At 35.7% G+C, this 15,599-nt stretch overlaps 1 protein-coding gene across 1 annotated transcript in view; it reads left to right on the forward strand.

The window, feature by feature from the left end:
- MTPN (myotrophin) overlaps positions 1 to 13,452 on the forward strand; it is a 48,416-nt gene extending 34,964 nt beyond the window's left edge. The window contains exon 4 of the mRNA XM_026119750.2: positions 10,182 to 13,452. Within this exon, the coding sequence (XP_025975535.1) occupies positions 10,182 to 10,268 (87 nt within the window). The 3' untranslated portion in view covers positions 10,269 to 13,452. The remainder of the gene's footprint in view (positions 1 to 10,181) is intronic.
- Positions 13,453 to 15,599: the final 2,147 nt, after the last annotated feature.

A 15,599-nucleotide genomic window follows, 5' to 3' on the forward strand; every position in this document is an offset into this window, starting at 1 on the left:
TTATAGCTTTTGTAAGTGTGCACTAGAACCAGTTTGTAATACTCACCTAGTCTCTATATTGCTCTTTTGTACAGGTGGCAGTTTTTGCCAGGTACTAAATACTTGCTCAGCTGCCTGTTTTTGTAGGAAAAGGATGAATTTTAGTTGAGACTAGAGAGCAAGAGACAAAGAATGTGAAGGATGAAGCTGAAGTCTTTTTAGGTACCCCCATAGCATCTCATATACCTATGCTTGCCCTGCACTGTCAAGTTATAAAGGCACAAGTGGTCTTTCTCCCCTCCCCCGTACTTTTTCATGTTTACTCTTGAACTGTAGGAAAAATATTTTTGCAAGCCTATTTGCCATCATTGCTTTGAAAGCTCAGTTCCATTCTATCAGTTTTAGTAAGCTGTGTGATCCCTACTTACTGTATTATGCCCTTGTCTGGGGGAGTAATACATTCTAACAACTTCTGTTTTAAGAAAAATTTCATAAAGTCTACAGGTTTTCTAGCCCATGTTTTGCCTTGCCTCCATTCTTTCCTTTTTCCATATGAGTCTGCATACTTTACAACATAAAATTTCTGGAAATCTAAGTTTCGGTAGCAGTTTATGTTGGGACATTTCTGTTTGGAAGCACCTGATCTCAGTAAATCACATTGCTGCTTGGCTGCACAGTTTCATTGTATGGGAAATGTACTTGTAACTCAATATTTGCATTTTCTAGCAGCAAGAAATCTTCTCATGCCTTATTTTCAGGAATGAAGATAAATGCTAAGAAACATGCTAGGCAAAATAATCCAAATAACCACTGTTCTGGGATCATGCAATGGTTTTGATCTTTATATGGAAAGTAATGCTCAGTTGTAATTGTAGGGGAGATGATAATATGGAAACTGTAAGAAGTAGAGAACTGAAATGAAATAGAGGCTTGAAAAAGGAGCTGCAGCTGCACACTCAATGAGAAGGGGTTTCATTGGCAGAAAGTCCAGAGTATTACACCTACTAAAACAGGGTATATCTTACTGCTACCTCTCTTCTAGTGCAATTTCAGGCCATTGGAGTTGATTATTTCTGGAGAGGTTTAGATTTCATACATCTTATTTTCTGTTTCTCCCCTTCCCCCCCCCCCCCCCCCAAAGAATTCATTAAATTCTGTCTTGCATCAACCACAGCTCCAAATTATGACATATTTGCGTTTTCTAACCTAGCTGGAGTTCCTGTGGCGCTGGCTACATACTAAACTGGGGCAATGTTAAAACTCTAGAGGAGCTCTTCCTTAATCTGGTGCATGTTCTAGCACTTCAAGTACTTAAGTTTTCCCAAATTTCTGTCTCTGAAGGGTATGAAGAGCTCCGTCAGCCAAGCATTTCAGCTCCAAGTTTCTTAGAATCTATGCAGGCATTTAAAGTTTTTTAAAAAAACCTAAATGACTTGATTTTGATATTGGGGGCCATATCCATCAAAAATGGCAAATCAAATACTGTGAAACCTTCTCAATGTTCCTGAATCGTTTGATGTAAAATCCACCAGGAACTTTGAGGGAGCATTTGAAATATGGTGTAATTTTCATTAATGGTTGCAAATGAGTACTGCAGTCAGCTTAAGCCATAATTTTGCAGTTCCAGAAAATATGAGGCTTTATCATGCTGCTTTTACTATTGGGCATTGAACTTTGTTCAATGTTGAAATTGTTTAAAAGGGTTTAGTTTTTTCAGGTTTTGACCCATGTAATGGTTGTGTGGATTTAACCCCCAGTGCTTTTATATAGTTTTCTCTTTTTACTCTATCCATGAAGCACAGAACAAAACATTTTGTTGAACTGTGGTTTTATGACTTAAGGTACTTCGAACTGTAACCTCACACATTGCTGTAATTTGTGGCTGTATTTAAGCTCAGACATTTCTTCCAATATGAAAAATCAAATGTAACCAACACGTGATTATTTTGCATAAAAAACACATCTTTCATTGTTTAAAACAAAATGAAATAGTTGTCTGACTTTGCTCACATAATTATAATGCATACATAAGGTTACCACTAAACACCTAATGTGACTTAAGGAGAGACATACTTATTCTAGTAGTAGTTTCTCAAGAGGTAAATAAGTAACTTCTCAGAAGTGCCAGTGAAATGCAAACCTTAGAAGAAAGCGTGCAACAGTGATGACTTCCCATTGCCTTGTTTAGATGCTTTAATTCTGGAAACTGCATTGCTCAGTTTGATTTCTTACTTTGTAAGAAAGTAATGGTAGTTTAAAAACTTAAAATTGACATTGCAAGTGATTGAATATTTTCAAGCACTGCTGTCATGCTAATCGGTGATCAGCCATAATCAATTACAGGAACAGTTCTGGTCACCTCTGATTACCTCTGGTTTAGGCCTGCCTGATATTAGCTAAAACAAAGCATTGATAAGGCACTAATTTAAACTTGAAGATCAGAAAAAAGCGTTTGTTGATGGGTGTAAAATCTTCAAGTGATATTGTCTTCCCAAACCTTTAAAGTTTAAAGCTTCAGTACTGATCTAAAAATCTTCAATTCATTATAAAACTGAAACATAAATAAGTGGATTTTTTTTTGATTTAAAAAAAACCTTCATCTTCCATTTGGGCAGAAGATTTTAAAGTGCACTATCTAAGCTGCTGTAGATCATCTACTGCAAAGCTTAATTGTTTTTGGATATTATGTGGCTTGTATTTCTTAGCAGCTTGGCTAATGAAAAGATCAGTCTAATCAGTTGATAGTAACAACTCTTCTATAGTTTTCAGTAGATCTGAAACACTGACCTGAGGTATAGAATATACTTTGGGATAAGATAAATGTTTGTGCTCCAAGAATAAATGAGCACTCTATCCTTCTAGCTGGACTTCTACTTGACTTTTTTTAAAGACTGCTTTTCCTTTAGTTTGGATAGTTAGAAAGTATTTAATCCATTTTCCAGGTCTGCAAGTAAAGAATTACTGCACTAGTTATGAAGTACACACTTGGGCTCTGTCATGCAAGTTCTTCCCACTGTCTTTCCTCTAATAAAGTTTGAGTTTTGTCTTGTTCCTCTGGGTTAGTATAGAATTGTAGAATTTATTAATTGGGATTTGAGCCAAGTAGGCTAGAAAGAAATGAGATGTAGACCCAAATAACATTCAAGTTCTAGTCTGACTTCTTAGAGATCAAACTCTATTCTCAGGATTACTTTAAAATCCTGAACAGTATCTTGATTTTAAAGGGGCTATTGTGAGCCTGTGCCTTTTCTTAGGATTCTTAGGTTTAGATCTCCAAGTCTTTTCTGATACACTGAATAGAGTTATAAGATGCCTAAAATGTTGCTATAAATGCTTCCTGTAGCAGTTGTTACTGTTCTCTGCACAGCGGTGAAAGAGTACTGCTAAGTAAGTCTAAATTTAACAATTTAACAATACAAAATGGTATCAGTACTCAAAAATTGAAAGATGTGTACTAAAAAACACAGTGGCTGAAACAGTTTTATTTACCTCAAAAAGGAGTGGTTGAACTAACTTTTATTTAAAGTTTGAGATAAGAACAAAACATGCTACAGAACTTTCTTGTGTAGGGAGCAGCTATAAAGTAATTTTGTTGTGTATAATTAAAGAATCTTCATAGATTAATAGTGAACCACAAATATTGTTCTTTTAAGGCCTGTACTGAACTAGGAAAGACTGACAAAGAACTGAACCGAATGCTGTGTTTCTGACTTTATTAGAAATGAATGGATGATAAAACTTTTGCAGGTTTTAGTTTGTATGCTTTCAAAATATTTAGGCTGAGACTGACCAACATCCAGTTGACAACAATATCCAGTTTGACGTCATATTCAGCTGATTGCCATTCTTTAGTTCTTACTTGGTCTTGAAAATCACTGATAATCCTTTTCTGATAATACTACTGGTTTCTGAAAATTTTGTCAGCGACTGCATTTTAATCCTCTTTAAAAACTTTGTTGCTTATATTGCTTAAATAAGAAAAGCAGATGAATAGGTGTGGGCTTGGTAAAGAGCACTTTATTTCTCTTGTTGCATTTTACGTATCGGGGCAGTATAAGAGTATAATCTGTGGGGGCACAGGCTATCCGTAAGAGTAAACCTGTGTAGATGTAATATTTTTCTGTCAAACTTAAAATAGAATGAATTATGAATTAAATGTTAAGGCATTATTGCTACCAGAAGTAGCATAATACCTCTAGGCCAGAGTTGAAATGTGCTTTTCTAATAAATACTTTTTTTGGTCAGGCTAGAGATTTAAAAAAAACGGATTCTTAAAACATAACTTTTGAAGAACCTGTTTTGCAGATTTCCCTAAAACTTCTTTTGGATAATCCACCATTTAAAAATTATGATTCCTCACTTGTACAGCTATACAGTCCAAAAATAACTTTGGGATACTCTTAGTATATCTTTCAAGTAATGAGGATAAGTTTATGAAAACTTGTAACATAGGTCTCCGAAAGGCTAAACCTAGAGAGTGTTGCAGAATTATAACTCAAACTGTTCTGTCGGGATCTGACTTTCAGTTGGTAATATTGTTTTGCTCTGGTTTACTGTAATACATGAAAGTAATTAGATTTACTCTAAAAGAGCACTTTGTTTAACGTTCAAAAGAAGGGCTTGTTGTCTAATGCTTACTTTAAGTGTAGTTAGTTCTTTTTGTTTATACTACTGTCTTGTTTTTAAGAACACTACCATTTTGAGTTAGACCGTTTAGCCCAATATTTTTTTTTCTCTGACAGTGGCAAAAGGGATGCTATTTGGGAAGAGCTGTGAGTTTGGCTGCTTTTGGTGGTCTGTTCCCCTCATACAACAACTGGTGATGCTGTGAAGTATTAAGAATTTTAGAGGTGCATGCATGTCTGTTGCCTTTAATAAATGTTTATAGATCTCTTGTCTATGCATTTGTCTTGATCTTTTTTGAACCAGCTGATACCACCTGCCTCTGACTTTGTATGGTAACTAAATCCAGAAGTTAGCTGCTTGTTCTGTAAGCCAATCTTCTAGCTTCATCAAGTGCCCCCTGTTCCAGTTTTACAGGTTTTGGTAATAGTTCTGTATTGACCTTGTCTGCTGCCTTCATGATTTTTTCTGAACTGCAACTATATCCCAGTAGCTGTTGTGCTGCCTTGTTTTGCCTCGTGGGACAAGAGTTCAAGCATTCACTGTTGTTGTTACTGCTGTGTCAAAGAGAGAATCTGTGTGTGTGTGTGTGTGTGTGTAAAGTTGTTAATATCTTATCTTTATGTTTTTTCCATATATGCATATATATCTATGCGTGTGCGTATGGAAAAGAACATGGCTTGTTCCCTGATTTGTTCATAGATTAATAATGAACTACAAACACACACACATATGTACATATGGAAAAGAACATAAAGATAAAATTAGCTACTTTGGACAACTAGAGAATACTATGGAATCATTTTACTTTTCATTAAACTTGCTTCCAGGCAGTGTTGTGCTTCTGAAAATTAGAGTTGTCTTGACCTGAGCTTGATTACATCTTTCTCCTTCTGCAGAATGCTGGAAGGAATCTTTCTGCGCAGTTTAGGAGCCATTCTTCTGACTCTTTAATACTGACTATATTAAACTGTCTTTTTCTTAGATAGTTATGACCTTCTTATCCTACATTCAATAAAGCTGTTTTAGAAATTCGGATCTTACATGCCTGTAACTGTTTTCTGAAATACAAATGTACACAACAAATGCAATACAAAATTGTGCAAATTAGCATAAAGCTTGAAGTAGTAATGACATATTTGAAGTAGTAATGACATATTTGAAGTAGTAATGACATATTTGAAGTATCTTGTAACTTTCAATATCCTAAAGTACTCTTTAAGAATATGTATAGTATATAAAAATATGTGAATAAACTATTAATGAAATGTATGTGTATATGTATGTATATATATATAGAGAGAGAGAGAGTAAGCGAGAGTGAGTGCTACAGAAAAATGTTATACTATGATTAATCAAAGGGTTTTTTATATCTGGTGTCAACAGCCTTCTATTTTCCATCATTATAGTTGCATGGTAGAGATCAGTTCCAGAACAGTACAAATGCAGTCATGATGTTTGTCTTATCTGGCGTTATCAGGAGCAATATGCAAATTTATAGATCTGTGCACTGTGACAAACAGTGAAGAACTGTTCAATCACTTGCTTCACTTGCCAGCTGTCTTGTGAATGGCATAGCACTTTAGTCCGGTGTTTTCTCAGCAGCAAACAGTGATGGTGATTTGATTGGCTTCTTCTTTCAAAGACTGCTGTCGAGCATGGATCCTTGTAGGATTTCACACTGTCCATATTTTCATCAATATCTGATTGTGATTTGCATCAGTATGAAAACACTTAAGACTTTATATTTTCTTTGCACTGAATTAGCTCTCTTAGTGCCTTCTAGGTTTTCCATCCTTGGGAGGGGATAAAAATTGGTTGGTTCAGGCAAGGTAGTTCTTGATGTTTGCAGGAGATCGAAGGAAAAAGAACTTTGTGCTAGCAGGAGTTCTGCCTCTTTGGTTCTAGGTTTACTAAACTGCTAGTTAATATAGTGTGAAATATTGAGGGTTTTGGGGGAGGACAGAAATCTTGGCTTCTAATGGTGGAGGCTGGATTTTTTTCACCTGTTTTTAAAATGTGTAGCATCAGAAGGCTCCTCACATGTATTCTGGCACATGGATGTGAAGTTTGTGGAAAATATCCAACTTGCAAAATGATGCTCAGATGTTATTTACCTGTATCTCTTAGAGGTAAATGTGTGCTGGGCAAAGCACAGAATCTTATCTGTGTGGTGGGGGGTGTGTGTGTGGCTTTTTTTTTCCTTTTGCTGTAAATTGCTGAAAGGTATGTTAAAGGTGTTGTCAGAGGAAGGCTTGAACTAGACTTCTTGATACCACCTGTAAGTTCTCTCCTACAGGTAGTCTTGTATTTCAGTTCTTCTACTTAATGAAGATGTATTACCACATGGATCTAGTGTTCTTATCAATACTCTAAGAATGTTTTCACATATACAATGTCTTGTGTTGCTTGTCACAGCATTGTCCACTTGGGATTGCTTTGGGGATTTACCTATTTTGGGAATAACTTAAAAAGCTTGTAGTTTATTATACTGATGGCTGCAATATGTAGATATACTACCATAATTAGAAAATGAAATATTCTAACAGGTCTGTCAATACAAGCCATCTTAAAGTTTTAGTTAAATACCTGCTTTGGTTGTGAAATTGCATAATGTGTGTAAATCAATTTGTGGTATTCTAATATTATAATTGTTCAGTCTACCTGCAAAATTGCAATAGCACATACTTTAATCTGAACTGTAACAGTTAGCTAAATGATAAATTCTGGTTTTTAAAACCATGTCTTTGTTGCTCTGTAGAATCTTTGATTTTTCACAGGTTGTTAAAGACCAACTCCTCAAATGTATGAGGGAGAAAAGTAGACCCATGTCTAAGCTAAAAGTTCACTTTATAGTTTAAAATTATTTCAGTTAACAGTTATCTTTTTGTAAATAAATACTGAAACATTGGAGAGTCTTATAACAGTTCTGTTCTTCAAAATTCAGGATGAATGCTGACAGGTCAATTACTGTGTAATCCTTTTTTTCAAGCTTAAATTTCTTCAGGTTTTCAGAACTAAATATAAGACAAAAAAACAACTTTTGAGCACTTTAATTTGTACATGGATCTGAGTGTGCTAGCTAGGTGGTGGAAATACTCAAAACCTTCAAGAGAAGCTGTTACTGCTATTATGACTGTCGTTCTACCAGGCCACCTGAGATAATGATTGACAAATGTGTTAAATTTCTCAGTTTTTTTTCACAGAGAATAATGTTTTACAAACAATGTGTTTCAATGGTAAGTCTATATTAAAATCCCTTTTTCAGCCTAAGTAGTCATATGATCAAGTAGTCGTATTATATGACCAAATAGCCATTTTTGGGGGACGGCCTGATTCAGCTTACATTCGTAACCATCAAGGCAGTGCTGCAGCATTCTGGTCAGGTGTGTTTAGTAGTGACAGGAGGAGGAGTGAATGCTGTGGTCACTCCTGTTGCTTGACTGAATTTACTGCATGTGCACAAAAGATATGTCTGTATTCTGCTACCTAAGAAGTATGAGGGGAAAAATGAGCAATTGCAATTATCCCTCCTAATTCTTTCCTGCAGTTCTCAAAATGGTTTTATTTTCCTAGGCTCTTGATAGCAGAAGCCTGTCTGCCTGTCCCACAGCTGACTACTGCCAAACAATCTGTTTAACTTGTGTTTTGCTCCCAAGGGTCTCTACGGGTTGTAAGCAAAACGAATGGTTGTGACAGGGTCTGTTTGGCCAGTGGGCCACAGGACAAGCACTTCCGCTTTAGAAACCACCATAAAGCATTCTCTTCAGAATGGAGGATGGAATATTTCTGTGCTTGAAACACCTCATCTCTTCAAACTTGTGAATATTCAATATGAAAATAGTATTGGCAGCAAGTTACAGTAATGTGGGATGCAGCAGATTAGATTGTTAGAAAGTCAGTTACAATGGGAAGTTTATTCAGACTGTGAGTAATCTTGGGAATAAATAAATGGTTTTAGGTGTAGAACTTTACTGTGTTTTTTGTTGCTGTTTTATATGGGAAAAAATTATACATTTAAAAACTCAAAATATTGGGTCTGTCATTTTTTTAGAAAGCTATTTGGTGTCCTTTACTATGAATCTGTGCACTTTCCTCTGTGTAATATGAGGGAGGAGAGAGACTTGTACTTAGTCTTTGGACAGGTTAAATTCTAACTAAAGATTGAACTCTGCAGTGCATGTACATACTGAAGCATGTTAGTACTAAAGTATTCTTGCTGTCATTTTATTGACCTAATCTAGATATCTTAACGTGAGACTTGCATATCTTCCCAAAAGGAGATGTTCTGGAATCTAACTTATTTTCAGGAAACATCTATATCTCTGTAGTCCTGTGTTCTCTGATAACTTTTATCCCTTTATTTTAATTACCTTGTTTATGATTTAGCCTGGGTTCTCACTTCCATGTACATGACTATACAGTGCTCAAAACAAATGCGACTAGCTGATCTCCTTGCTTCTAATTTTTGCTTTCCTTATCTGTTTCTGACATTGATGTTACTTCTGCTTACTCTTCTGCAGTTTGTCTAGTTGGTGCATTTCTGTTTCTCTGTGAAGTAATTCCAGATTTCTAAATAATAGTAGTGTCGACTCTATAACCTGTTCTGTTGCTTTCAGGTAGGCCAGTTTATTCAAAAAAATCTTGTTCAGTTTTGTACTCTAAGATTTTTTTTTTTAATGTAGCAAACATGCTTTTTTAATTTTTCAAAATGAATTGAAGCACAATGCTAGGTGAATGTGATCTTTATGATGTAGAAGGAAAAGAGGTGATTCTTTTGGTTTAGTCAGACTGGTTATGAAACAACCTTACTCATATTCCTTGAGTCTAGAACACATTGGTCATACTTTTGTCATAGCTTTGGCTTTTATGCAGCTGCTGTCTGCAGTATGGATGATTCTTGGTTCCTCTGGTGTATATGCTCTATAAGCCTTTAATCAGTCATATTCAGTACCTATTTATGAACAGGAAATGGAGCAAATTTAAGTTAGGTCTCGTCTAATCCTTTTGACAACCATTGCGTTTTAATCCAAAACAGGATTAAGTATCGTACAGAGGCTTACTCTTGAATTTTGTTATGGTAGATGATAGAGCTCCTCACTCAACTCTCTAACTTATTTTTATTCTGTTAATAAGTAAGCTCTTCCAGAGGTTGCATGATTATTTTGGCATATGGAAAAGCTTATTGCACCATAGGTTTCATAAAAGGTGTGAGATCGAATTTTTGCATTCATATAAGTAGTTGCTAGAAACAAAAACAAACTTTTGGTTCTATCCTATGTTAACTAATAATTTGATCTTTCAGCTTGCTATGTGACAATAGCAATGTGACTGAATTCTCACACTTTATGCCCTCTGACCAGGGGAGAAATAAAAAAAAAATATATAGATTAGGTGTATGCTGAATAGTTTCACAGATAGATGTGGCCTGTTTGGTTTCGAAGTGAAAAAATGCATTGGATTAAAAAGCTTATGTATAATCAATATAATTATCCAAGGTAAGTAACTGTTGTGACACACCTAATACTATAATGTAGCCTTCCTTTATGAATTGACAGTCCTTTTCAATGTCTTTACAGGGTGCTGATAAGACTGTGAAAGGCCCAGATGGACTAACTGCCTTTGAAGCCACTGACAACCAGGCAATCAAAACTCTTCTTCAGTGACAGATGGACTGATATCTTAAATGTCTCTCCTGTGGCCTCACACTGCTGCCTGTCTGTCACTCTTTGCATCTTCCAGCTTCTTCAGCTAAATACTTTGGGGGGAGGGAAATTCTCTGTGAATCAGACTAGTTAGGGGCTTGTATCAAAGATAATCTGTTTGGAGAGGGTTGAAAACTATTACAAACAGCGTCCCTCTAGGATGTCTTTTCAGTGCACAATCTCTTCTCATTTCTAGTGAAAATGGAGGGAGGAAGAGAGACCATGATCTTGAATTCTTGGCTTGTAAACTTCCTAAGTTAGTACTAAGGTTTTTGTTCAAAGATCCATTTAGACGATAGTACTGTGCTATGTACCCAAGACTGTAATTGTGAAGGAGACAATAGTCCCATGGTATTAGTGTCTGCCATAATCTGAAGTGTAATAATATAGGTGGCTGGGTTGCTTTTCTCTCCTCTCTCAATGGGTAGCTTTATCCTTCTGTCTAAAGCTTACATTGCAGTTTCCAGGACTTTTGATAGTAGTTAATGGAGATGTTCTTCATAATGACTAATTGGATGTCACACTAATGTTTTTCTGACTCTTGAGGAAACCAGGAAAGATCAGCTGAGGCAAGGCCTTGTTAACACTCCAGAATATCTGCCAAGGTACTTTTGGATGCTTGAACTTTGTTTTCTTTCCCATATGTGTTCTAGTCCAGAACAGAAGTTTTAACCAGCTGTTTTTAAGAAAATTGAAAATGTCACTAGAATTATTACCAGAAGGATTGTAAGAAGGAATTTCTTTACTCACCATGCCAGCATGAAAATCAATAGGCTGAAAATGCATAGGCTGTGAAAGTTTCAGGCTGTTTGGTGTGCAGAGATAATCAAGTGAAATGTACAAAATGAACAATAATTTAGACATTCATATCAGAGGTAAATGTAGTTGCTAAACTTTTTGGTAAACTTTTAAACTATAAGTAAAGCTCCCTAAATTTAGCTGTTGGGAACAGGAAGACTTAGGAGTAGAAATCTTAACTTGCTGTAACTACTGGTGTGTGTGAGGGGGGTAGGGGGAGGACATTAATCGTGCATATCCTTGAATTCATGTTTCATTGCTGGCTGAATGAACCTCTTAAAATTTATTACTAAGGCATGGAGCTTGTTCTGAAAGCTCCCACTACAACCCTACCACATTAACTATCAACTTTTAGATAAGATTTACTGTTCTACTAAATATGGCAGTAATATGACAGCCTTGACAACTTATGGGAAGGTATTTAAAATAGTGATAGGGATTCCTGTCACATCCTACAGCTCTCAGGAATGTCAGAGCTTCTGGCTTTCATCCTGAAAATTTTTTTTCAGACTGCCAGTTCACTCAAGAGTGAATAACAGGTTTTATAACAAAAAAGCATATACCATAAAGTTGTACATCTTCCTTTTTCTTAGATGTAGATTTCAAATTTTCTGGTACCATACAAAAAACTGTATATAAAATTTTGTGCTGAATTCTTGAACAAAAGTAGCTGACATTATTCTGATATCATAGCTGAAACTGGGAGGGTGCGCAGAAGTAGGCTGGTGACTACCACCCAAATATTTAATGGAGATCAGTTTTACTTGAATAGTGTTGCATATTATTATTGAATGTCTCAGCTATAAGACATGTGTTTGAATGATAAAATGAGACCCAAAACTGATTTACATGTATGCATCCCATAAGAAAAGCAGTGGGGGGTTTGAAATCAACTCTGGCCATAAACTATACAGTGTAATTAACCATTTCTTCTTGGAAATGGGTGGCAAGACTGGAAATCAGTGGTAAATCAATTGGTAAGCTGTTCATAAAATGACAAGCATGCTTGGTGAGCAGTACTTTTTAATGAGTACTTAAAGATAACGCTGTAATCTTAACTCTGATCAGTGCTGAATTGTAACGTCATTGCAATAGTGTGAACATAGAATATAGGTTTAACTTTTTATTCAGTTATGAAAGTAACCATCCTTGGCATAAATTTGTCTCCATATTATGCTCTTAAATACTTAGCTATTAAAATGCTAGTCTAGAAAACTGCAATCTATTTTATGTGGGAAACTTGAATAATCAAGCTTTTTGTGTTGATTAGTGTTAAGTTGTCTGGCCATAGGTGTTTTTGTTTTGTTTTTTCCCTCTGCTGTACTCTTCCCCTTTCCCTGCCTTCAAATCTCATTTAAGTGAGCATTTTCCTAGCAAAGAAACATCTTTGTACTAACTCTTCTGGTGATTCACTGAGGCAATTTTGCCTGCCTTTTTCTACAATTGTGTGAACACCTTATTCTTTCTTACTCGAGGAAAAAATGCAAACTTCAAGTGTGAATTTGGCTGTAGTGTACACCCAAGCTGCCTTTCCAGATAGTTAAAAGATGGCATTTAGTGTTTGAATCATAAAAAAGAAATATTTTTTTTTTGCTTTTTTTGCACTACATGACAGGTGATTGATCATTTTGCCCAGGACTTTCAAAAAATAATGATGATAAAAGCTAAACTTTCATAATTGTCTAGAAACTGGGCTCGTTCGTTAATTCCCTTCCTTCTAGCTCTGTTGTGAAGAAAAGATAGGTTGCCTACCTATATCTTTGAGTCGGTCCTAACTAGATGAAAATACCAAACTGTAAATTATTTTACGTTCTGTAAACAGTAGTTAAATACTTTGTCAGACTGGAAACACATACACTTGGAAATCTACTCTCTTCTTGCACCTTTTCCTTTCAAACTTTTGCTCAATAAGTTATAACCTAAAATGTATTTTGGATTTTATACCTGCTGCTCCTTTTTCTTAAGGAGGAGTAACTAGGAAAAGTAGTACAATAATTAAATGGAACTTTTCTCCTTTTTCTTGAACATAGCATTGAATTATTTGCAGAAGAGGCTGGTAAGAGTGGAGTGTCCTAGGTCAAGCAATTGCAGTGTTGCATGCAAAATTTCAAAATGAACTGTCTTAATTATATTTTGTAAATGGATAAACAATCATCTTTCTACGCAGTGATGGAAGAAAATTAGTGCTTTGTGCATTTTGATATTTGACTTACTCTTTTCACCATTGTAACTGTTTTGACACAGTTGGGTTCACATTATCATGGTTCATAGACATCAGAATGCTAAATGATACTGTATTTTTAAGTTTGTGTTGCAAGAACGAATGGAATAAACTTGAATTGTGCGATATGAGAATTTGTAGTTTTATTCCCCCCTCTTCCTTCTGCTCCTGTGTTTTCTTAACTTGTTTGCTGGCTACAAATATGTGTTTGCCTGGAAGGCATATAAACTGCATCTCATGTTTAGAGTGATTAAAATATTCAGATACTTAAAAGACTTAAATGTGGAATGGAAGCTGCTGTGAAAACTAAATCTAGAAAGTTGACTTTTCTAAATTACATAAATACATTTTAAAGATGTTTTTATAAATTTTGTGGTTCTGTAGTCTGTATTTCCCTCTTAAATGATAACACATGGTGTTGAAGATCTCTTATCTGTGTTAAATTCTAGGAGGCAGTCTGTGGGCAGATGATGTCTCTCCGCATCGTCTGTGAAGGTTAAATCATTTCATTCTCTTCATAATTATATAGAAATGTGTAGTCATTACTTGCTCCAACTTTATTGTCACGTCAGAATTCCATTACTAACTTTGTCAGTAGAGATTTAGAGCTAATTGCTTGAATTGTTGATAGGATTTATTTTTTTAATGTATGGTTTTAAAGAAAAAGTGGTAAAGGAAGGTGGTGTATTGAAGTGGGAAAATTTCATAAATAGGGAAAAATAGTACTTCAAAATTTAATTTATTCTTTTTTGGTGCTAAAATTTGAAAACAGGAACTTCTAATGCATTTCAATTTACATAGAAGTGCTGGAAAATAGAGGGACATGTACATTGTACATAGCCTTCCAAAGCAGTTCAGATACTGCGTTGGCCAGTGGCAATTCGTAAATGTGGCATGGTTCAATTCCTGTTCCTGTCTTGGGTTTGGGTTTTTTTCTTTTTTTTTAATGAATAGCTTTTCTGTAAAAGCAAGTACTAGCTAAGACTCAGAACGTGGATTTCACTTATGTTGTTCAGTGGCTGAATAACCAAATTAATCTGCACATATAAACACTTTTCCTCATGTGCTTTGTCTGTGGCTGATCTTTTGGAGCAAATTCTTTTCTCAGCTGTTTTCCAGAAGAAAGTTGAATAAAACCCTGAGTATGGTATGGTATGGTATGGCATGTTCCAAGCAACTCACTGCTGAAATTATTTGAGCTCTGACACTGGCAGATTGGTCATTTGGAGTCATCACTCTGTGTGATGTCACTGCAGAGACTTTCAGGCATGATGCAGTAGTGGACAGTGGTCTGTCTGTTCCTTTCCCAAGAGCTTTGAGGTAACTCAGGTAACTACAGAAGTTTAAAAAGGAGTGAATTCATGATGTGTGCATATGCATGCTTGAAAAAGGAAAGGAAGAATGCTCATCAGTAACTGGAAGATTTGAGTAGTGTTGGCTTTAGACATGCTTACCAATAGGTGTTGGTATTTCAGTGCAAGCTAGCCAGTATTGACTGACTATGGATGATACATTTTGAACTTTCAGGTACTGGTAATCTTTCTTTGTGTATCTTGAAGTTTCTACCTACTGAACTACAGGAAACATTCCTGCATCCTATTTTGTCATGTAGGAAATACCATCTTGTAGTCTTTGCCAGGTACCTGCATCTTTTTCTGCTTCTCACCACCTCCACCTAGCTATTTCAATTTCATCTGTGCTGTCTTCGGTCCTTTAGCACTTTACCAGTTATTGCACCTAGTATCACGAATTCCTAAATGTCTTTCATATACCAGAAAACAAGCTAGGACTAAGGAGGAAAACTGGTCTTGTGTCACCATTTGAAGGTAAGGTCTACAGAGAGAAGAGAAAGTGATTGCCTGCAGAAGTCATCTCTGGAGGGAAGGGGGAGAAATTTAAACCCACCAAAACTTGCACTTAATGCACAGTTTCAGTAAAAGCATTTTCTCTGAAATAGTGAATCACTATGAAAGGGAAAATGATTACAGTCCTATCAAACTAATGGATATTCAGGGTGCAACAAGTAATACTATAGGAAGAACTATCATTCAGTTTACATCTCTATTTTCTTTAAATTTAGTAATAATGGAAGAGAAGAAGTTGGAAAAGCAAGTATCTCTGCATAGTTGATATATCTCACATAGCAGTAATGACTGAGCAGATCAAATTCCTTTGCTCCTCTGACTGGGCTGTCTTTATTTCTAATATCTAAATACTGTCTTGATGGAAACTGAAGCACTGACTGTTCTGTCCCCATTTAATCTGTTTATAAA

This window comes from Dromaius novaehollandiae, chromosome 1 (assembly GCF_036370855.1).
Source record: "Dromaius novaehollandiae isolate bDroNov1 chromosome 1, bDroNov1.hap1, whole genome shotgun sequence".
NCBI lineage: Eukaryota > Metazoa > Chordata > Aves > Casuariiformes > Dromaiidae > Dromaius > Dromaius novaehollandiae.